The following is a 21,780-nucleotide window of genomic DNA, read 5'->3' on the forward strand; positions in this document are numbered from 1 at the left end:
TAAAATAAAAATAAAGGAGAAAATCAAGCACAATCTTATAAGTTTTACTTGTGTTTTATCCTAGCCTGAAGTTAACAGTGCTAAGAAAAATATCATTTCTGTATCAACTTATATGTCAAAGAAGGCCTGCTCAAAGGAGATCTTGTCGGCACCATTTATAACTGAATTGAAGTGGAAACAAACGTGGGCATCATTAAACAGGAAACTAAGTTGAAATGAGAGTCAGCCTCAGTTCACCTTTGTAACCAGGGTTTCTACACTAGTCAGAGATTAAGTGTCATTTCTGTCTAATGGATCAAAACTAAAGGAGGATGTTTATAGACTTTTTTAGTATTTATTTTTATTGTATATGTATTGGTATTTTGCCTGCATGTATGTCTGTATGAAGGTGTCGGGTCCCTTAGAACTGAAGTTACAGTTTAAGTGTCATGTAGGTGCTGGGAATTGAACCCAGGTCCCCTGAAAGAGCAACCAGTGCTCTTAAACACTGAGCCATCTCTCCAGCCCCCTGTTTACAACTTGCATGGCAAACACTAAAAATTATCTTACACATTTCAAATGGAAAATAGACCATTGCCATTAAAAGCTAACCCCGAAATTTCATTGTATACAAGTTTGTTGTCTGCTCATAGGGGCGAGGTACAGCCTAAAGTGCTCAGGAGCTATGCCTCCATTGTGGTGCTTTATCTTCTAGCCCCCAGAGTGTGGTACGCCCTCATTGTGTGTGTGCAGAACGTATTATGTCCATTTTCCTTCTGGAACATGTCCTTTGTTCCCTACCACAAAATACCAAAAAGTCCGGAACAATCCAGCTCTCTGCCAAACTGACCTGCACAGTATGCAAAAGCAGATACAATTAGTGAAAAGAACCGACTTTTCAGAAATGATACAAGTTGACACCCAGCAGAACCAAGACAGAGGGAACAAATTTGCAGAATAAAAACTGAAATGTTCGAAGTCAGGATTGGTTTCATATTTTGATCTAAAGGGACATTCTGTATTCTGTTCTTCAACTTCTTGGGAATAAGTTAAAAGTTTGAGTGGGGGGGGGCGTAAACAAGTGTGTGCCGTGTGTGAGTGTGTATGTGTGTCTGTGTGTGTGTGTGTGTGTTTGATGTCACATCTGATTTTTTTCAAAACAGAAACCACAACATAAAACCCACTGGTTGTACATTCTGAGTTGTGGTCATTTTCCCACAGTCTTTATGTCAAAATCTGAGGTTTCAATTCAGACAACATAATAATTATTTTAGAATATAAATCCGGGAACAGTTGCCAACAGAAACTATCATTTTTCTTTCATACACTACACTTTAATTGAGAAAGTAGAATATTTTGGTTACTTTTCAATTTTATACACTGATTTTTAGTAGATAATAAAAGTCATTTCTAGACACAACTTTCTCTGATTAACCTCTAAGAAGATAGTATTTTTCATTTTTAAACTATGAGGAAGTTTTAAGGTTGTAAAAAGCAAGTATAATTTGAATTCTATCTTGATAATAATGATAAAGCATAGTAGACTGAATAGTCTCACTGTGTGGAATCTGGAGACAAGATGAGATCTGATTTTGCTCCCCTGGAAACATGTGTCTCCCTTGGAAACGTTTCCTTTGACTTTCATGTCAGTCTCCACCACTGCCTCCTACCCCTCCAGATTCTCACAGCTCTCTGGCCTCCTCTTTGCATCTGTGCCTGGCCTGCTTAGTGGCCATCAAAAGGGCAGGTTTTAGAACCTTCCTCAATTTAGTCATTTCCCTAGACAAGTGTCCCCCTGCTCATGGCTCTGTAAAGCTCTCTACTCTGTTCAGACCCACCTCTGCAAGCTACCTGTCAGCTCAGGGGGCTGTAACTATACCAAGTAAGCTACAGTGCTATAAACAACGCTCACTGGTTCCTCTGCAGTCCAGACAGAGGCTGGGACTACAGCATCAAGGAGTCTTCAGACTGGGTGTCTGATAAGAGTGTGACTCCTGGCTCTGGGTGGCTGTCTTCGACTAGCACCTTTTCTTGGGGTGCTGATCCCAATCAATATGGCACACAAAGGGCTACAGCCATGCTAGTTGCCCAAGGTTCCTTGTTTGACATCTGAGGAGTTCAAACTGGTGCCATTGCCTTGGGTGTTAGGGTTTCAACATGTTGGCTATAAATATTAATATCGCAGTCCTACTAGCCCTTTAAAATCAGCATGTTAAAACCACACCGCCCCAACACTTCTGACTTGCTGTTTCCAATCCTCAGGCATCATTGTCAAAACCTTGAGATATCTCAGTCCCTCAAATCTCCCAAACCACCATTCATGACTCTACCACCTGAGTCAACTTCCCCGTAACTACGGCTCTCACTCAGGGCCTCCTCATGTTTGACTTTCCATCTGAAAAAGCCTTCTTCCTTAACACTTCGCTTTCATTAGGACAATTAATTCCTCTGAATTCAAGAGAAAAACACAAGTAAGGTGTGAAATACTGTCACAAAGTAAAGAAACAAGTTAGCTTCTGGCGTTGGCATTTGGAGGTGGCAAGTGATTGGTGAAGTGAGACGCAGGGGGGTGGTGAAGACAGGAGGCCAGAGGACAGAAGGAGGTAGCATGCAGAGTGTGGGGCCTGCTAATGAAGGGGAGGTGGGGGCAGGGCGGGCAACCAGAAGGAAGGAAATAGGTTTTTGTTTAAGACAAGGGAGATGCACAACTTTATATTCTTCTGTGAATGAAATCAAAAACTAAAAAACAAAATGCTTTATTATAGCAGGCATGGGACAGCATATTATTGTAGTAACTGTTACATAAGTGTGTGTGTACAGAGATGGCTGTGCATATTACAAGATATACAGACATGGATAGATTCTTTAATTCAAAACACAAAACTAACACTGGTTAAATGGGCCATATCAAGGACCACAGAAGCCCTGATGTTCAAGGAAGACATTCTCAGGGAGTAGAACCCCACCATTTATGAGTCAGTTCCCTTCAGATGCGATTTGGAATTCACCTGTGTCGGGCATTGAGCTGGCCAGGCCCCGAGCCTGCAGAAGTGACCAAGAACCCACAGCTGCAATCATCTGCAGCCTCTCACACACGTGTGCATTAGTTCTCCTCAACACTAGGTGGGGAAGAACCCAGAAGAGTCCAGCGCTCTGCCCTGAGTTTCAGAACAGGGTAGATGGAATAAAGAGGAAAGAGACTGGGCTTGAAGGAGGAAGAGGCAACAGAGCACAGCCCAGGTGTTGAATTTGAAGCTAGAGAAACACTAACACCAGCCCATTGCCTCGCTACTGGAAGTGTGAACCTAGCACACAGAGCCCCGTGATCTCCTCTTTAACAGACAGAGTATGACCTGTCACAAAGAATCATGACGGAAATAGTCAGTCTACCCTGACTTAGCTTGTTATTGATGGTAAGTAATGATGGTTCCAGCGCAACACACAAGCCACACACAGGTTCTTCCTCTGTGCCACTAGTTCAAGGCCCTTTTTCATTCTGCACTGAAGAGCTCAAGCCACATTTCAGGGGTGATGGAAAACGGCTCCAAATTTCCACGGGGAGACAGCATCATTGGATTTGGGTTTCAGATGATTGCTGACTGCAGTGGGAAGACTTAGCAAGCATCAGAGAGCTGGAAGGAAAAGTGTGCGTGGACTCTCTCCCCAATAGTGGTCATTGATCTCCACTTCTTTTCTTTGGCTTTTTGGAATTTTGAGATAGGGTCTTGCCATGTAGCCTAGACTTGTCTCTAGCTCTCAGCAATCCTCCTGCCTCCGGCTCCTGAGTGCTGGGTTTGTAGTCATGTGCCACCACACTCAGATGCATTTGCAGTTTTTTATTCTAGGTATTCCTAAAGAACAAATGATGTGAGCCTAGCATGCAAAACCTGGGCTTGATTTCTGGAAATCTAAAACAACAGTAATAAGCCACCATCTGAGGCCTTGGTGATACCAATTCATGTGGTAAAGCTAATTTTTCAAGTACACTAATTTTTGATGTTGCTGTATTTCTTTTACACTGTTTCAGGCTTTACAGGATGAACTAGAAACCCGCTCTAATCAGGTGCGAAATGCAGAGAAGAAGTTACAACACAAAGAACTGGAGGCACAGGAACAGGTAGGTCCTCGCTGGCTTGTCTGTCCCTTCCTTCTCCAGCTCGGCGACTGCTTCAGTGTCAGCTAGGATCCTCTTGCTTTGAGGATGAAGTACCCCACTGGGTCACCAGAAACAAGGGCAAGCACTCCCATACAGAACAAGAGTCTAGAGATAGTGAAGGCTCCGGAGTGCACATCTGACATTCTGGTGGCTCTACACCCTTTGGTGGCTTAATTCTCAAAGCAGTTCCAAGATGGGTACAGCCACATATCCGACCCATATCTGTGCTCTCTAGATGCAGAAGGTAGTTGGCTTTTAGACTCTGCCTTCTTTCATACCGTTTTCATACAGCAGGTCACATGCTCTGCCGAGCATGCCCAGTCAAGGACAAGAGAACTGAGAGTACCCCAACTAGCCATGACCAGTCAGGACTCACCAGCTGATAGTGGGGTTACAGAAGGGAGGGAAAGAAAACAAGCAGACAGATAGATGTTGAGTAGACAGCCAACAGTGTCTTCTATGCCATCGCTTAAAAATATGGGGACATATATTCTGATTTCTCTTCAGATTGTATAAAGCCCCATAAAATAAATGGGCATTATTTAATTAACAGGCATAAAACATGTTTTCTTTTGAGTTTTATTGACCTCTTTCTTCCCATTCTTTTAATAAAATAAGCTGACTATGACAATAGCTAATGGCCTATTTTATTTTCAAATGACAGGCTTATTTTTACTCAACTCCTAGTTTTAATGAATTATAGCAAGTGGCAATTTGGACACTTTAAAGCTTCAACAGTGGACCAACAGAGAATGAGTGTTAATGAGACCCTGGGTGATTCATTGTCCTTAGCCACTGGCTATAGTCTTGCTACCACTTCCTCAGTGTCACAATACACTATACACGCCCCTTCCCCCTCCCCCCACCGAGTGTTGCCAGATATGGATACCTCAGCTGTGTTGGTAAAATCCAGTATAGGATCTCAGGGCAGGTTATTTTGACTTTTGGAAACCATAAGAGTTCCGGTCTGGTCATAGAGGCTCTGTTCATCTCTAGAGATATTGACAGAGGCCCTTCAGGCAGAGAGTGGGAAAATGGTGCTGAGTTCTAAGATTGCTGTACTGTGCAGTTGTCAGATCTTCCCCACATTCTACAGTTTGTCTCAGCATGCCTTAACAGACTCACCGACCAAAAGGTTTGTAACTGAATTCAGTTGATCAGCTTTTCCTCTTGGGGATCATGTTCTTAATGTCAAGCTAAGAACGTGTGTCCCAGCACTAAGTTCCAGATTTTCTCCTTTTTCCCTGCACGTTTTACAGCTGTATGATTTACATTCAAGTATGTGGCCCATTCTGAGTTAAGTTCTATATAAAGATATGGGACTTGAAAAGTGAAATCTTACTGTGTTGACTTGATTCCTATAACTACTAGGTATATATTTCACATATATAGTTCTGTTTCCACAGATACATATGCATGTATTTATATATTATGTACTATGTAGTATCCATGTCATACACTTGAAAACAGTGGAAATACTCTTGACTAAAAAACAAAAAAAAACACTCATACTTTCTACAAGAGGACAGTGTACAAGAAGCATTTAATCATCTCTGTGACCACAGAAAGGCAGCATCACCATCTTTGTTTTACAGATGGCCACATAAGATCACACCTAGCAGAGGTGTATCAGATACAAGGCCATCTGGATTCTAGACCTTCCTATTGCGACTTTAAGGTTCATTTCTAGTTAGTATAAGAAAGGAAGACACAAACTGGTGCCAGTTTCAAATCTACTAAAGACAACAAGAAAGTAAACCTGGAGTTCTAAATGTCTGTGACAGCAGCTAATCCCATTGACCTTCTGCAGGCAGAGAAATGCACGGAGCAAAAGAAACGAAGACAGGGCAGATTTGCCACAGATGAAAATGCATCATTAGGTGGGAGTGTGGTGGCATACAGGTCCAAGTGGTATGGGTCTAATTGTCAAGGAAGGTCACCTGAGCACCGTCCTCTGTCCAGGACGTTTGTAGCAAAAAGAATTAAAAACAAGATTTTGAAAAGCAGAAAACTTTCTGGGGCTCCCTGGAGGACTGCGGCTTCTCCATTTTGTGGTTAAAATGTGGTTTAAGGTAAAACTTTGTTGACACCACTTAAATTCATGGCAAAACTTCACACAGAAAATTCCATAATATGTTGAGAGTTAAGAAATCCCAAATGAACAATAGGGAAGGATTCAGGAACTACTTTCAGCCTTTTTTTGTTGTTGACTTCTTTTTGATCATCAAAGTTGCTTTCATGTTTGCAGTGACAATAGCTTTTAGAATACTTCTTACACTAATTCCTGATATCTTCTGTTAGGCTACAGTTTACCAAAGAAACATCAGGAAATACCCGTGGATGAAGCTGAGTGTGCCTTAGTAGTTGCCACCATGAGCTGTTAGGTTCTTTGCACAAGGTCCTAGGAAGTAGCTAGAACAGAAAGGCCGGTTGTTTCAACAAAAATGAGTAGCGTGGAGTCTGTACTTTGTAAATAAATAATACTCACCTATAACCTGATTTCACCTTTTATCTAAAGTTGACTCATGTTCCCCTTTCATTTTATGACTCCAAGAGAAACAGTCAAAAAGGACTGGGACTGTGGTGGTGGTGGTTTCTTAGGGTCTCCATTTGTATGGACTTGGAATATCTAAAATGTTGACAATGTTATAATATACCTTTCCTTGTTAGCTCCCATCAAAGTAGCTACATTAACAATAGCTAGCTTCACATCACCCAGCCAAACAACTGAAAGGAATGCAAAAGAGCTACTTAGAACTTTCTTCTCTTTCTTGTCAACTAAATATTATTATCCTGATACTGGTCTCATAAAAAAAAAAATCAAACTGAAACTGGCAGAATTACAAAAGACAATTTCCTAGGCTACTTTTTATAACTTACTTGCTTTAAAAAAATGTTTAAACTGTCTCTGGTTTTCATTTAAGAAAAATTCCTGTGTTTTGATTTTACAAAAACAAAAAAAAACTGAATGAGGCATTTTAAAAGTTACGTTTTTAATCAAAAACAAAAGGCTCCTTCTCATCAGGTCCTGATGGGTGGTATCCTTTCTGCCCACAACTTACCTCCGTGCCATCAGCTCGTCTGTCTCCTGCCCTGGCAGATCAGCAAGCCAGGCAGAGCCACGGGGAACACACCTCCTCAATGGCCCTCATGTCAGATTCAGAGAGCAAGCATGAGATGACAACTAGTCTCCTAAGTGAATTTTATAAAACGTAATTCTTCCTGTAATCCCCAAATAGGAATAAGTGTAGTCGCCGTTATATTTGTCCATACTAGGAGTTGTATATGTCCTATTCCAGAGAGGATCTGGTAAGAAAGCCATAACTGCAGGGAAGGGTGAGGGATCGGAGCTCTGATGAAACTGCCTCCTTGTGAAAGACACGGTCCTGCAGAAAGTCTGCACCACCACTGATGCATGCCCCAGAAGTAGCTGACCCAGGCAAAGCTGGGTGTGCTCTGCTCCCTCCCTGTGTGCTGACTATCACCTGAGTTCAGGCACAAATCAGAATGTTATGGCTACAATTGAAATCCACTTTTGGGACCAAATGTTTTATAATTCATTCACAAAGAGAGTAGATGATTTGATCTGGCAAATTATAGAGTAGAGAAGAGAAGGGGAAAAAAAGAAATAACCTGAACTTTTACTCAGTAGTTTTTAAAACTGTATAAATCATATTTCTATAACACTGTCACTAAATAGAACCAGATTCTGGCCTATACAGTGTGGGCACTAAAACACATGTAATAATCCTCCTGTTTCAGACTGGTCTAAAAGTTGAAAACAGGATTAGCTTTTGTATGGATTTTATTGATTTTGCCAGTGGCTAAGGAAAGATTTCATTAAGTCTAGTGGTCTCTACTGATATGTTGACTTTCTCCTTTTTCATATTTGATTATGTTGATCACTTTGTTTCTCATAAAAATTAATTCAAATAAGTATTTTTTAAACCAACACTCCAAAGACTTCCTAATGAATAACTTACAGTGCTGACCATTTTGTGGCAGAGGTGCTTTTTCTTTTCTACTTAATGTTTTATATTTTCTCCCTGCCTGGTGCTGAAAATGGAGCCTAGAGCCTCATACATGCTCCACAAGTGATCTACTAAATGCTCACAGGCCAGGTACGAGAAGACACCAAGATAAATGAGTTGTAGATCCCTCAGTCTCACAATACCATGAAGCCAGGGTTGATGTAGACTCCAGGCAGGGAGTTAGGCTGGGGCCTTTTCTTCTCCAGAGCTCTGAGACTCAGTCTAAGTCATGGAAAGAACAAAGAACCATGATGCTCCCTGACAAGAGTAGGGGTGAGGATGCAGGCAGGAGAGGGTTGGGTTCCCAGTGCCCTACATAGGGACAGGCCCTAGTGACAGGAGTCGTTTTAAGAGCTTAGGTACCCAGGTGAAGCAGCTTCTTCCATGGCTGGTCAGGAAAGAGCTGCCACTTTTGCTTCCAGCAGCCTTCAGTGAAAAGCTCCTGGCTCCCACCTACCCCACCGCCCCAGGCGACCCCTAGTTTTCTGGGTAGTGTTCCTGCAGCCCACTGCCTTAGCTCCTAATAGCGTGTGATAGGTCCAGGGCTGGATTGACAAGCACAGATGGCCTGTTGTTTGTTTTAAAAATACATAGTTTCTGAAAGTCGCTCACCCCTCACACTTTAGTCACAGCTTTGTAGCCCCCCAACTTCATGGTTAAGGCCTAGACACATTGGTTAATTTAAGAGATAATCCAGTGGCCAGAGCCAGCCACCATGGTCACTGTGTGCTTAGGTTGTCCCAGAGACCCCATCAAGACCCAAGAGAGGAAAGTAGGGAGGCTTCATGACTAGTGTCATCCACCTGTAAAAGCATTGTGGTTTTAATCCACCCTTGTCTAGTCATGTGATCTTAGTCACAGCCCTTCCTCTTCAGTAAACTGTTGGCAATACCTTCCCACAGGGCTCTTGGGAACATCAAAACAAGACAGTGTACGTAAAAATACTTTAAACACTATAAAACATGCAGCTGCAGTGTGTGTAATTAGTTATTCGTAGCGGAGAAGGGGCCTCTGAGCTGGCCATTGAATGAACAGAGGAAAGGCATTCCAGCTAGGGAATAGAATACAAGGGGTTGTGAAGCAGAGCTGCTCTGAAGTGGTCAGGGGATATTAAGTAATGATTGGCCAGAGGGCAGTATCAGTCAGGAGGAAAACGAGGTCAGAAAATTGGTTTCATTCATTTTGTCCATTAAAAAAAGAAAAGAAGAAATGCTTTGTTACTGCATATCTGCTCTTTACTAAGCATGGATGGGTGTGGGGAGTGTCAGGGCAATTGGTGGTCAGTCCCCAACACAGTGCTTGGGAGTTCCAGTCTTTGTCAGGACGCTGCCAGCAATGGAGACTTCTTTCAGACAGGGAGTGAGTGCTGCATGGTCTAGTTTATCCTTTGCAAAGATTAGTCAGCAACAGTGGAGAAGAGATCCATTGAGACATTAGAGCATTGAAATTCACATTGCAAGTTACAAGAGAAAGGTGAAAGACTTGAATTAGATGCTGTCAAGGAGACTAGAGAGGGTAGATAGAAGGAAAATTTCATAAAACACAGATGTGGAAGCAGGAGTAAGAAAGGAACGTATCAAAATTGGCAAAGGTCTTTACATGAGAACATGGTGCACAGTTAGACATTGCAACAGCTAAAGCAAGTGGAAACAAGGAATTGAAGATCTGAACTATCAACTCCAGAAAGAACCCTTGGGCTGTGAGCGCCTGCTCCGTGGGACTGCAGCAGAAACCCACAGCAAGAGCATGAGAACCAAGAGGCCTTGGGCAGGGCCAACTCAAGGGACCCAGAAAGTAGAATCAAATGGGAATAGGAAGGTAAGAGCAAAGCCAGGATAATTTAATGCCATAGGAACAGTAGAATGGCCCCTATCAGTCTGTGCCCTGTGAGAAGGAATCATTCTGTGAAGGATTTGCAGTCTCGACCCCATACTGAACTCTCCCCTTCCCTCTGTCACCTGTACTTGGCAGCGCTTCCTGTGGTCTCCACTGGAGGCTTCCCATCCAACTCCCTTGGTTACTGACTATGCTCTGAGGGCCGGACTGTGCGCTGCAACTGTGTGAGGGATGTATATCAGCACTTAGCCCTGCGCCAGCCCCTCTCCCACCCAGTGCTCAGTGAGTTTAGTCAGAAAAAGGAAGAGAGTAGGAGGTGACAGCACAGGGACAGGGTTGGGAACAGAGAGCAGGGAGATTAACAATGTCACGTGCTACAGGGAGTCTAAGGTTGAAGACTTGTTCAAAAGCCACTGAACTTGGCTCATGGATACAGGCCTTTGGGATTAACCTCCTAAACATATTCTAAGGGACTTTCTAGTCATATATTTGTCTAGACTTTTATGAAAATAATACTCCAGCTATTCATCTGGGATGGTCATTTCATTTGACAAGATTGTCCATGACTTCTCATGGTCTCCAGCTAGTCCCCGGGTGTTATAGCACATAAAGCATTGGTAACCAGGGAGAACTAAGATAAAGAGGGCCAGTGCCTGCTTCACACAGCCATCCTGTCTGCTCAACTCTAAAGTAGAGCAGATTCCCTTTGGAGTTTCTCTTAAAGGGTCTTCTCAGGGACCAGTGGGTTAGTGGACTTGGTGGTCCACACTGATGACAGGAGTTCAATCCCTCACGTTCACAATGGAAGCAGAGAAGTGACTTCAAGAAGTTGTCCTCTGATTTAACACACACACACACACACACACACACACACACACATCTCATGGCAGACTCGTGCCCATACACACAACATACATGTGCAAGAATAGGAAGTCTTTTTTAATACCCTGAGAAGACCAGAGTTAAGGGACATCCAATAGCCCTTCTTGTGTCCACGGATGAGCTGACTACTCTGCTCTTCCTTCCTCGGTCCTGGAGATGAAGACAGTTTGGGGCTTTTAGTGTTAAGTGGCTTTCGGGTGCTACCAGCACGGCGTCCTCCACAGCGCCTCATGCCCTTCCGCTCATTGCACCCCTACAACTGCCAGCACCTGTGTTCCTAAGGAGTCTGCTTGCCTCCCACAGTGCTCAGTGATATGCCAGGGAATAACATGGATAGAGCAGACCCCCAAATCAATGTGTTCAAAGCTTTTATTTTATAGCATTGCTTATCGTTAAACCAACTGAGTCATCATCAAGGGCAGCCAACAAATCCACAGAGTCCTGGGAAGCCTTAAAAAAGATGGTGCTGAGAAGACAGCAAATCGATTAAGCAATAATCGTGACAATTGTTAAAAGGAAGAATTGGTCTTCTACAGATTTCCAGGCCTTTAATTTCCCCATTTTCCATAATGGATTTTAAGACTTGCCTGCCTGGGCTGCTGTGGGCTAACCCATCTGCAGTGAACTCTATTTGAAAGTACTCACAACTTGAAACTGTGCTTTCTCCCAGAGCGCATTATGAAAACAGGAATAATAATTGCAACAGAAATATAATTCAAAGACTTTTTACTGACTTTTCATGTTTAATGGTTATTTTTCTGGCTTGTTTCAAGCAATTTTAATAACCACAGTTTATTTACAAAATTCAGACCGCTTCTTTTGTTCCCGTGCCAACAAAATGCATTTGTTCTCAGACAGCTGGCATGACGCATCATCGTAGGGCTTGAGTTGTTATGAAGGATAGAAATGCATTTAATTTTGGCCACGTCTTCTCAATGAGCTTGTCTACGTGTGTCTGTTTTCTGAAACAAACACTTGAACTCCATGTCAGGGACAATATATTTTTATTATAATACACATTGCCTCATGTCTCTTATAAAGCAATTAGTCGGGAGACATTAGTACCAAGGCGAGTCAAGCACTTGTCCCTAAGCCTGTCACTAAAACATTCACAACATCACAGCACAGGCGAGGCGAACTGAGAGCTCTCTTCGGGTGTGAATGTGCCCTGTGTTTGGTCCTTGCTCTCTTGAGAGTCTCTTTGTTTTGAACCTCACTGAACTTATTGTGCTGGGGAGGAGAGAGGAGGCAGAATCCCCAGTATGCCTGCTGCATGGTTTTAATGCTGTGCTTTGCTTACGTATCAGATGCAAGTATCAGCCAGGCACCCACTACACCATTGCAGCTGTTTGTCCTGAGAGCATTTTCTGCATTGCTGAAGTGGCTCTCTGTCCTTGCAGTAAACGGCAGGGAATGATGATACTCAGCGGAAAGCCCAGGATATACGGGCTCCAACACAGCACTCAAAGCATGCCTAGGCTGGGACTCATCATACGCTCCTCTGATGAAGGAATATTTATTAACCATAAAAATATCAGCAATATTTTCTCACTTCCTTCAGCTAATTTTTAAAGACGCTTTGGATCTAATTTGAGAACTTTGAAAGATAGCTGTGTTTAATCCTCAAATGATTTACTCCAAACCAATGAATCATGGAGGCTTTGAAAACCAGACAGCAGAAACAAAACCACGTTGCTTCTTTACCATGTATTAAAATCACTGGACAAAAACTGTGAAGCATCAACCTTGGTAATGGAATGGGGTCTCCCAAGAGGAGGAAAATGCCTGTGCCCTGAGCAGTATCCTGTCGAGGCTGACTTTTCTGGCAGCCCCTAAGCGCGGAATTCCTGGAATAGAGTGAACAGCTGGAAAGAGGAAGTGAAGGGAGAGATAAACAGAAATGGGAAGAGAGGGTGGGGTGGAGCAGCGTGGAGCAAGAAAGATGTGTGTGATGACTACTTGTCCTGCTGCTCACGTTCAGAAGACAGCACCCAGCATTCAGATATGCCACCAACTCTAGTTTGCTTTTCACTTCAGTCCAGACAGTCTCCTTTTCCTGAGGCAGAGGCGCCTGAGGTTGGCAAACTTGTGACAGAGCACGGATGCTTACATGTGTAAATCAGCTGAAGTAAAAGTAAGAAATAAAGTTAATGTGTCTTAATGGAGTGAACCAGTTCCAGGTAGATGCTATGCTGGATCACTATTTTTAAAAATCACAAAGGGTTGGTGTGGTGTCACACACATTTAATCCCAGCACTCAGGAGGCAGAGGCAGGCAGAACTCTATGAGTCCAAGGACTGCCTAGTCACATAGCAAGTTCCTGTCTCAAAATAATCAAAAGGGAAGAAATGGAAACTGGAGAGAAGGCTCAGTGGGTAAGAGCTCCTGAAACTGGAGGCTACACATGGTTGTGAGCTGCCATGTGTGTTCTGGGAATCAAACCTGGATCCTCTGGAAGAGCAGCCAGTGCTCTTAGCCACTGAGCCATCTCTCCCGCCCCAGCATATACTACCTCTTATAATGACCCTGCACCCTTGTCTGGTGACTTATAGCCACCTGCAACTACAGCTCCAGGGAAGTCCAGCACCTCTGGCCTCTATGAGCACCTGCACTTAATAGGCACATACCTTCAATAAACGCACACACACATGCACACACACATACAATTAAAAATAAAACAATATTTTAATCAGAATAATTCTGAGTAGGAAAAATATTATATTCAAACAAAAGATAACTGAATGAATTGGGAAAAACAGAGCAAGTGTGTGTGCCTGTACACATGTATATGTGTCTTAAGTTTGTCTTTGTGTTGTGAGGAGAAACCTTCTAACCCTGTTTCCTGTCTCTGCATTTATTCTGAAAATTTTCTCATTGTCTAGCTTCTAGTTCACTAATTTTATCCTTAGCTGTATCTAATAATCTACTAGGCTAGTCTTAAATAATGACTATACTTTTCAGTTAGAATTTCTACTTAGTTCTTTTTTGTTAATTTGTACCAAAGTTCACAATCATTTTCCTAATTCTGTTGCACATATATCTTGATTCTTTTAAAATGTATCTATGATAGCCATAATCTAAAGCACCTTTGGTATCTTGGTCACCTTTCTTTTGAACTGGCTGTTTTGGGTGTAGACATTTCCTAAGGAAAGTTATAGAAATGATTTCAGACTAGGATGATGCTAATTTCTTCCAGAGAGAATTTACATTTGTAGTCAGGTAGCAGCATTTGCAGTCTGGAATAATTCCAGTTCATTTTCAGGGACTGAGATGATCTGAGACCAGACTTCATCGATGGAAAGAGCTGGTGGATTTCCAAGCCAGTCACTCCTACTCAAAGAGTGTAACCTTTTGGCATGTGCCCAAAGCATGGGGTTTTACCAGACACTCCCCCTTAGAAAGTCCCAGACTGCAATTTGGTGTGTGAGAGACTACTTAACCATCTGTTCAGCTTCTCATCAGCAACTCCAGACACTGGCAAAGCCGACTCCATGCCAGCCCTGCTTCCTGCTGTGCTCCTAGCCCGATTCTTCCAGTCAGTTCTCTAGCACCCTGTCTGAGCGAAGTGCTGCTGTGAGGACAAGTTCAGCATCTGCCTTTCTGTGAGCTGCTCGTGTCTGATGCCCTCTCTATTCTTCTGATTTGACCTGTGGAGGTTTTAAGCTATATTCTGCATAGTATGGATTTGTTAAGTAAATTGCACAGACTACTATTTGCTTTCTTTTCATTTTGTTTTCAGTGTTGGAGATTATGACGGGTCTGGGGTTTTGTTTGGCTTTTGTGATGACATTGAACCTAGTCTTTATGCATGCTCTACACTCTTCCACTGAGCTGTAGTCCTGCCTCCCTTCTTTTGTCTGAGAAGGCTCTTGCTAATTGCCCAGGCTAGCCTAAAATTCACTCTGTAACCTAGTCAGGATTTGAGTTCCCTATCTTCCTGCCTCATCCTCATGAGCCCCTGAGTAGCTGGGCTTGTGACACAACACTCAGCAACTGTCTTTTTCTAGATGGCTTACAAATTTACTTAGGAAAGCCATCCCAACCCAGGTTATGAAGTACAGAGTTCTGTTTTGTTCATTTACCATTAATTATATATCCTGTGAGATAGACTATATGATTTCCAGTGGAGATCTATAATCTAATCTAATCTGTGGGTGTGACCAAAAAAATAAACAAGATGTAATCAAGGGAATAGTAAAAAGAAATTATCCCAGATTATCCAAGTGGATGCCCAATCCTAACACAAGACTACTGTGGGCAAAGAACTTCCTCTGGCAGAGACACTAGGAAGGACCATGGCGAGGGGTGAAGAGTAAGGCAGTAGGAAGGGTCAGAGTGTCAAGAGAACCAAACACACAGTTGCACTTTGAAAGTGAAGGGGACAGCCTGATGAGCAATGCATGAAGCTCTAGGGGAACCAAAAGTGCTTTGAGTTGACAGCCAGCAAGGAAATGTAGCTCAAAACCCCGTGCGGACGTGGAGAAGAGTTCTTTCCAGTGGTTCCATATAAAACCCTGAGCACTATGCCACCTTGATTTTTGTCTTGTGATATCCATAGCTGAGGAACCAACTGATCCCTTTAGATGTCTGACCTATAGAACTTTAGGATAACAAATTTATGTCATTGTAAGCAAATGAATATTGAGTCATTTGTGATAGGAATGATAAAAACTAATATAGGGATGTTACTTTATTAGTGTTATTTCAAAATAGGTAGTTATTGCTGGGTCGTGATGGCAAACGCCTTTAATCCCAGGCAGATGCCGGTGGATCTCTGAGTCTGGGGCCAAGCTGGTCCATAGAGTGAGTTCCAGGACAGCCAGTGATACACAGAGAAACCCTGTCTGGCAGGTGGGGGACAGATAGTAATTACTATCATTTTTTACTAAGACATACTTCCCATATTTAAGAAAAAGGCCACCTCAGTTACACATGCTCTTATGATGGGTTCCCTGTACAATTTTTAAAACTCCAAAATTTCATAAAAATTAACAAAAGTCACTTTATGTTTTCACATTTCGTTCTGCGGTTAATATTATAAGATGTCACAACTAAAAATAAATAAACCCAGCTCACATAAAAAAAGACACAAGAGGAAGTTTCTAAAGCAAGAGAAGAGAGTACAGGAATTGGGACTTCCCATAAAACTGTCACACAAAGTTAGTCATATATTGTGTGAATCTCTTCAGAAAATGTTCTTGAAATGACAAAATTATACAGATGGAAAAAATTGTGGTTCCTGGGTGTTAGTGATAGTGGGGATAGTGTGAAGGGAGGAAGGACTCTTATTAAGAGATAGCAAAAATGTGACCTCCACGGTGATACTAATCCTGTACCTTAATCAAGATGGGTTTTATTTAACCCATGTGTGTAGGGGAGGAAAACTTCCTATCGGGTCAGTACAGGACACAGTCGCTACTTACATCAAATATTTCATTCTAATAGTAAATCTCTTCTTTTTTATTTTTATTAAAAATAAGTTATGTCTTAGAAACAAAAAAAAAAAAGAAAAAGAAAAAAGCCACCTTTTCCAAAAATCAGATTCTCCATATAAGTGTGAATCTGTTTGGAACTAGTTTCTCCTTTCTTACCTGTGTCTCTGGTGCGGATCCCAGGTATGTATTTCAAATGCTGAAGAACTCTGTCTGGCTTCCAACCCACCTCTGCCATTCCCACTTATTCTAGACCCTCCAGCAAATTGGTTTACTTGTCAGTTCCATGTCCCTATCCCAAAAGGGTTAATACCTTGTTAAGAGAAGCTTTTTCCTTGAGAAGGAGCCGTTCCGCCAGCCTGGTTCCAGAGCCGCTTTCCCGCCAGCCTGGTTCCAGAGCCGCATCAGTCCCAAATAAACACACAGGAGGCTATATGAATTATGAAGCTGTTGGCCTTGCTTGTTTCTTACTGGCTAGCTCTGACTTAAGTAGTTACCCCATAATTGTTAATCTAAGTATGTTTCTTACTGGAGAATAGTTCTGGGCTTCCTACCCCCATGGCGTTACATGTTGACTCTCTGTGTTTCTCCTTCCCAGAATCTTCCTGGACTCCTAGCCCCACCTATCTAGATTCCTATAGGCTCAACAGTACTTTATTGACAAATAACAGGCAAATAACAGGACTTCCCCAACAATACCTACCTCATAAAGTCGACGTGTAGACTAAATCAGCTATTACAGGAACCAGGGCTAGGAGAGCACTAACACGCACCAGACCTCACCTATGGGGAAGGCTCCTCTCTTCATAGTCTTGATGTAAATCGTGTCCTAAGCCTGAAGATTTTCTTTTTAGAATCCCACCAATTGGCTGACTGGGATTGCACTGAATGTGTGAGTTATTTTAGGATAACTTTCCATGCTGAGTCTTCCTGTCTCCGACTTCACATCTCTGCATTTCCTGAGCCACTCTTCAGTCGGCTTCAGGCCAGATGACTTGTTCCTCCAGGGGGTGTGTGGTATATTTTGTGTTAAGTCTGTTCCAGCCTTATTGTGTGTTTTTTTTTTCTTTTGTGGATTCCCCTTATATTTTCTGTGTGATGACTGCTTATGTTTGTGAGAAGTATTTGGAGCTTTTGTAATGTGTATATTACAGAGAAAGAGGGCCAGACAGACAAACAGACCTATGCTGTATAAGCAGAACCTGTCTGACATTAGGTCTAATGAGTTTCACTATGTCTCTTGGGTTTTCTAAGTAAAAGTTACATTATTCCTAAACAGAGATAAGGCTTTTGTCTTTCTTTGCATTTTTATCACAATTTATATTATTGTATAGCCGAGGCCTATAGTGTGGCATCAAGTTTGTATTTCATTGGAATAGTTTCCTTCCTAAAGGTTTCTCTTTTTTAAAGATTTTGTTTACTAAGTCTGGAGATGTGGCTCAGTGGCTCCTTTTCCTGAGGACCCACATACAATTCTCAGCACCCACATGGTGGCTCACAACTATTTATAACTGTAGTTCTTGGAACCCAACACCTGCTTATGCCTCCATGGGTACCACACACACATGATGCATCGATATGCATGCAGGTGAAGCATTCATACACATAAAATAAAATAATAAAATTACGATTTTATTTCTTTCTATTTATGTATCAGTGTTTGTTTTTGCCTGCATGTATGAGCTACATGTGTGCAGTGCCCTTGGGGGTCAGAAGAGGGCATTTGATCCCCAGGAATTGGAGTTACAGCCAATTGTGAGCCACCATGCAGTGCTAGGAAACAAACCCTGGTCCTCAGACAGCCAGTGCTTTTAATCTCTGAGCTCCTTCTTAGGGAATTCAATAGCTACAGTCTAGAATTTAAAAACATCTTTGCTATAAATATTTGTTAGCATATTTTCTCATTTCTACTAAAGTAAGACTTCTTTAGGGGCAGAGAATACATATATATGTTTCTCGAGGCAGGGTTTCTTTGTGGCTTTGGAGGCTGTCCTGGAACTAGCTCTTGTAGACCAGGCTGGTCTCGAACTCACAGAGATCCTCCTGCCTCTGCCTCCCGAGTGCTGGGATTAAAGGTATGCGCCATAAGAATAAACACACACACACATATGGTCTACATGTGTCATAAATCTGTTGGCCTCACAGTCAACTTTAACCATGTAAGAGATGGACACATCATCTCACACTAGTTGGTAGGGAGCTCCTACCAAGTAGATACAGACACAGAAAGTCATGGCATATGCAAAACAGGGACATCGTTTCCTTTTACTCTGTGACATTTTGGTCTCTTCTTCTTAAGCCCATTATGGAATCTCATAGACACTGAGCAAGATTCTATCTCCAAAGTATAAAAGGAGTGAGGAGTATTCTTCCTCACTCATAATCATATCCCTGCCTATCTTCCCTTCTGGTGCTGTTGGGCTAAAGCATCAGAGGTTTCTTGTTTGTCTTCATTAGGGTTTCTGTTGCTGTGGTTAAACACCATGACCAAAACCAACTTGGGAAGAAAATGGTTTGTTTCATTGTTAAGGGAAATCAAGCCAGGACTTCAAGGCAAAAAGTTGAGGCAGAGGCCGTGGAGGAGTTCTGTTTACTGGCTTGCTCAGCTTGCTACCCAGGATCACCAGCCCAGGAGTAGCCTTGCCCACAAGCCAACTTAGTTGTGGGCATTTTCTCAATTGAGATTCTCTCTTCCAAAATGACTGTAGCATGTGTCAAGTTGACATGAAACTGGCCAGCACATTGTCGGTGTGCCATCTGTAGGCTGACCTTCAGATTCCTAGCTCATGATTCCTGTTCTCCCTTTTGCCACTTAGACCCAGCATTTCCCCTTCCAACCAGCTGCACACTGTTTCACTCAACCTCTCCTCGGCCAGGCAACCCAGCAGACTCTAAGGAAGCATTTTCCTTTAGAATTGGCAAGTATTTCTTTATCTCCGCCATCTTTCATACATGGAATCTTTGTTCACTTCTTTATAGTAGAACTTTAATTCTTTTGAAGATGCCACTGTGAGCTGGTCTCCCAAGCAGTTGTATTGAGCATAATCTCCATCCCCATAACCTCCACAGCAGCATACAGCTTCCCATGAAGTGGGCACTGACCTTTTCTGCTACTGAGCACACAGATCTTTGTTCCCTGAGTGACCAGACTTGGATGACAATCATGTTTATAATTCTGAAGTAGGGTCTACTGGATTTTCATTAATATTTAAAGTAGCTCAGATCTTTTAAGATCTGAACTGACCTTATAATGAAACTTGCTGGAAATTGACTGTGATAGATAATCTAAGAACTGTGTTGGTTAAATGATTTTGCTTTTTTTTCCCCCTTTTTGGTACTAGAGAGCAAACCCAGGCACTCTAGCATGCTTCAACCAATCTTAACGCTGAGATACAACCCAGCCCTGTGGTGGTCAATTGTTACCACACCTTCTTCACAGCTGTGACATTTAAGAAAGTCTGAATTAGGGAGAGAAGGTGAGGTCAAGTTGAAGCTTGAAGAGTACATCAAGTGTTATAAACTTGGTGCTTTTTTGGAATTCAGTTTTTAAACAGGTGACACATCATGCTGAAACAGTTTACACTTATGTATAAGATCCTGCCACAAATAGAAAATCTCCTGGGAATTTCAGTTATGAGGAATTTTAAAAATTACAACCATTACAAAACAAACAGAAAGTAGCAAGACACAGTGGTGAATTGTGACCCTGCCTGCTAGACAGCACTTGGATGACAGCTCTGTCACTGCCAGAGTCTAGTGAAAATCACTTTGAAATAGACAGATTGCAGAAGGCTTTGGATCCTTTTTAAGCATCAGTACCCCCCAAAGGACATGTGCCTCACAAACATTTACCAGACAGCATTAACCTGTTCTTGAAGATTCGTGGGAGAGTGTGACCTGGAAGAGACTCTTCTAAGGTGAGCTTGCATCGTGCTCTTGACACGGGTGTCCTGGTTTTCTTCTCTATAGAGACCCTCCTCCCCATTCTCTATAGAGACCCTCCTCCCCATTCTCTATAGAGACCCTCCTCCCATTCTTCTCTATGGAGACCCTCCTCCCCATTCTTCTCTATAGAGACCCTCCTCCCCATTCTTCTCTATAGAGACCATCCTCCCCATTTCTTTATTGCTGTGTTCTTTGCCTGCTCATATACTCTCTGGTCCCCACTTCCTCCAGCTGTTTGTCCTCTCTGCCTTGGTGATGTCATCTACCTCTTTGGCACAATTTAACATGGTTTGAATCATGTTATATCCCTTAGCCTCAGCTGTCATTCAGTATGATGATTGGCACATCCCTATTCCCAAATCAGACACATCTCCCCGACACTGACACCAGTGTCACTGGTACTCAGTCTGGTACTTTAGATTTAAGTGTAATTCCTTTCCACAATATCTAGGTTTCCAGGTAGGCCTGTGTGCAGAGGCTCGGTGTCATTTTTAAAAGGCAAAGAAACTAGTCAGTAGTGTAAGCAACAGTAATAAAGTTAGTCTTCCCTCATCATGTGATTTTAAGGGAAACAGATGGAAGGGCCATCTGCTTTTATCCCAAAATGTTTGCCTTGACCCCTGCTGAAAACTGGAATTATAGGGCATACTATTAATATCAGAGACCAGTACCTTTATTTTTCAATTGGACTTCCTACCACAATCTACCCCTTGAAATGGTTAAGCATCATACCTTCCCTGAAGAGTTTGCTAGGAGGAAATGGGTTGAAAATGTAAGAATCCTGGGTATCAGAACAGTCTAGAGAAGAGGGCCAGATCCTGCTAGGCTTAAGCCATCAGGGCCCAAGAAGAGCATCACTTGAGAGTTGGCACAGTGCCAGCCTAGTGGAAAGAACCTGTCCAGACCTGTCTTTGTCTGAAAGGATGGCACAGTCTCTTACAGGGACTCAGTAATGACGAGCCAAGAGAATAAAACCCTCCATATTGTTCCAAACACAGAGGGATGGATGCACCTCCAGTTCTACCCAGGGCAGATGGGGAAATGCACCCTGTGTTGCCAAGGGAGCCTCTACTCTCTCAGATTAGGTAACCCCAGGAATATTGATTCTAAAATGCTACATGGAGCCAGGTAGCTTTAGAGTTTTTTCTGCCTTACTCTGTGCTTGTGGTTATCAATTATATAAATGGTTAGGACTACAGAGCTTTCCCAGGTGGGGGATATCAAATTGTAAAAAGAAAAAAGTGCTGAAGTCCAAGTCACTGTTGTAATAAGGTCTCCTGGATCGGTAGAAAGCCCCCAGCTTAGCCCTGAAGGCTCGCTGCCACATGTATTTTTCAGCTGAACGTACTTAAAGTACCCTGGGACGCAGTCGAAGAACAAGGCATACGTGTTTCCAGGCTGTGACTTGTTGACAAACTAAACACAAATCAAAGGCGAAAGGTGGCCCTTTCACTGATGTTGGTTGCTTTGAATGGGGTGCATCCCTCAGATGCGCCTGGGGAGGGCCAGTCTGGCCCCG

General features: G+C 42.6%; 1 protein-coding gene across 1 annotated transcript in view; it reads left to right on the forward strand.

Moving 5' to 3' along the window:
* Positions 1–21,780, forward strand: part of Cep112 (centrosomal protein 112) — a 384,852-nt gene that overhangs the window by 340,501 nt on the left and 22,571 nt on the right. The window contains 1 exon segment of the mRNA XM_021227128.2: positions 4,007–4,096. Within this exon segment, the coding sequence (XP_021082787.1) occupies positions 4,007–4,096 (90 nt within the window).

The sequence above is a fragment of the Mesocricetus auratus genome, unplaced genomic scaffold (assembly GCF_017639785.1).
Source record: "Mesocricetus auratus isolate SY011 unplaced genomic scaffold, BCM_Maur_2.0 Super-Scaffold_100007, whole genome shotgun sequence".
NCBI lineage: Eukaryota > Metazoa > Chordata > Mammalia > Rodentia > Cricetidae > Mesocricetus > Mesocricetus auratus.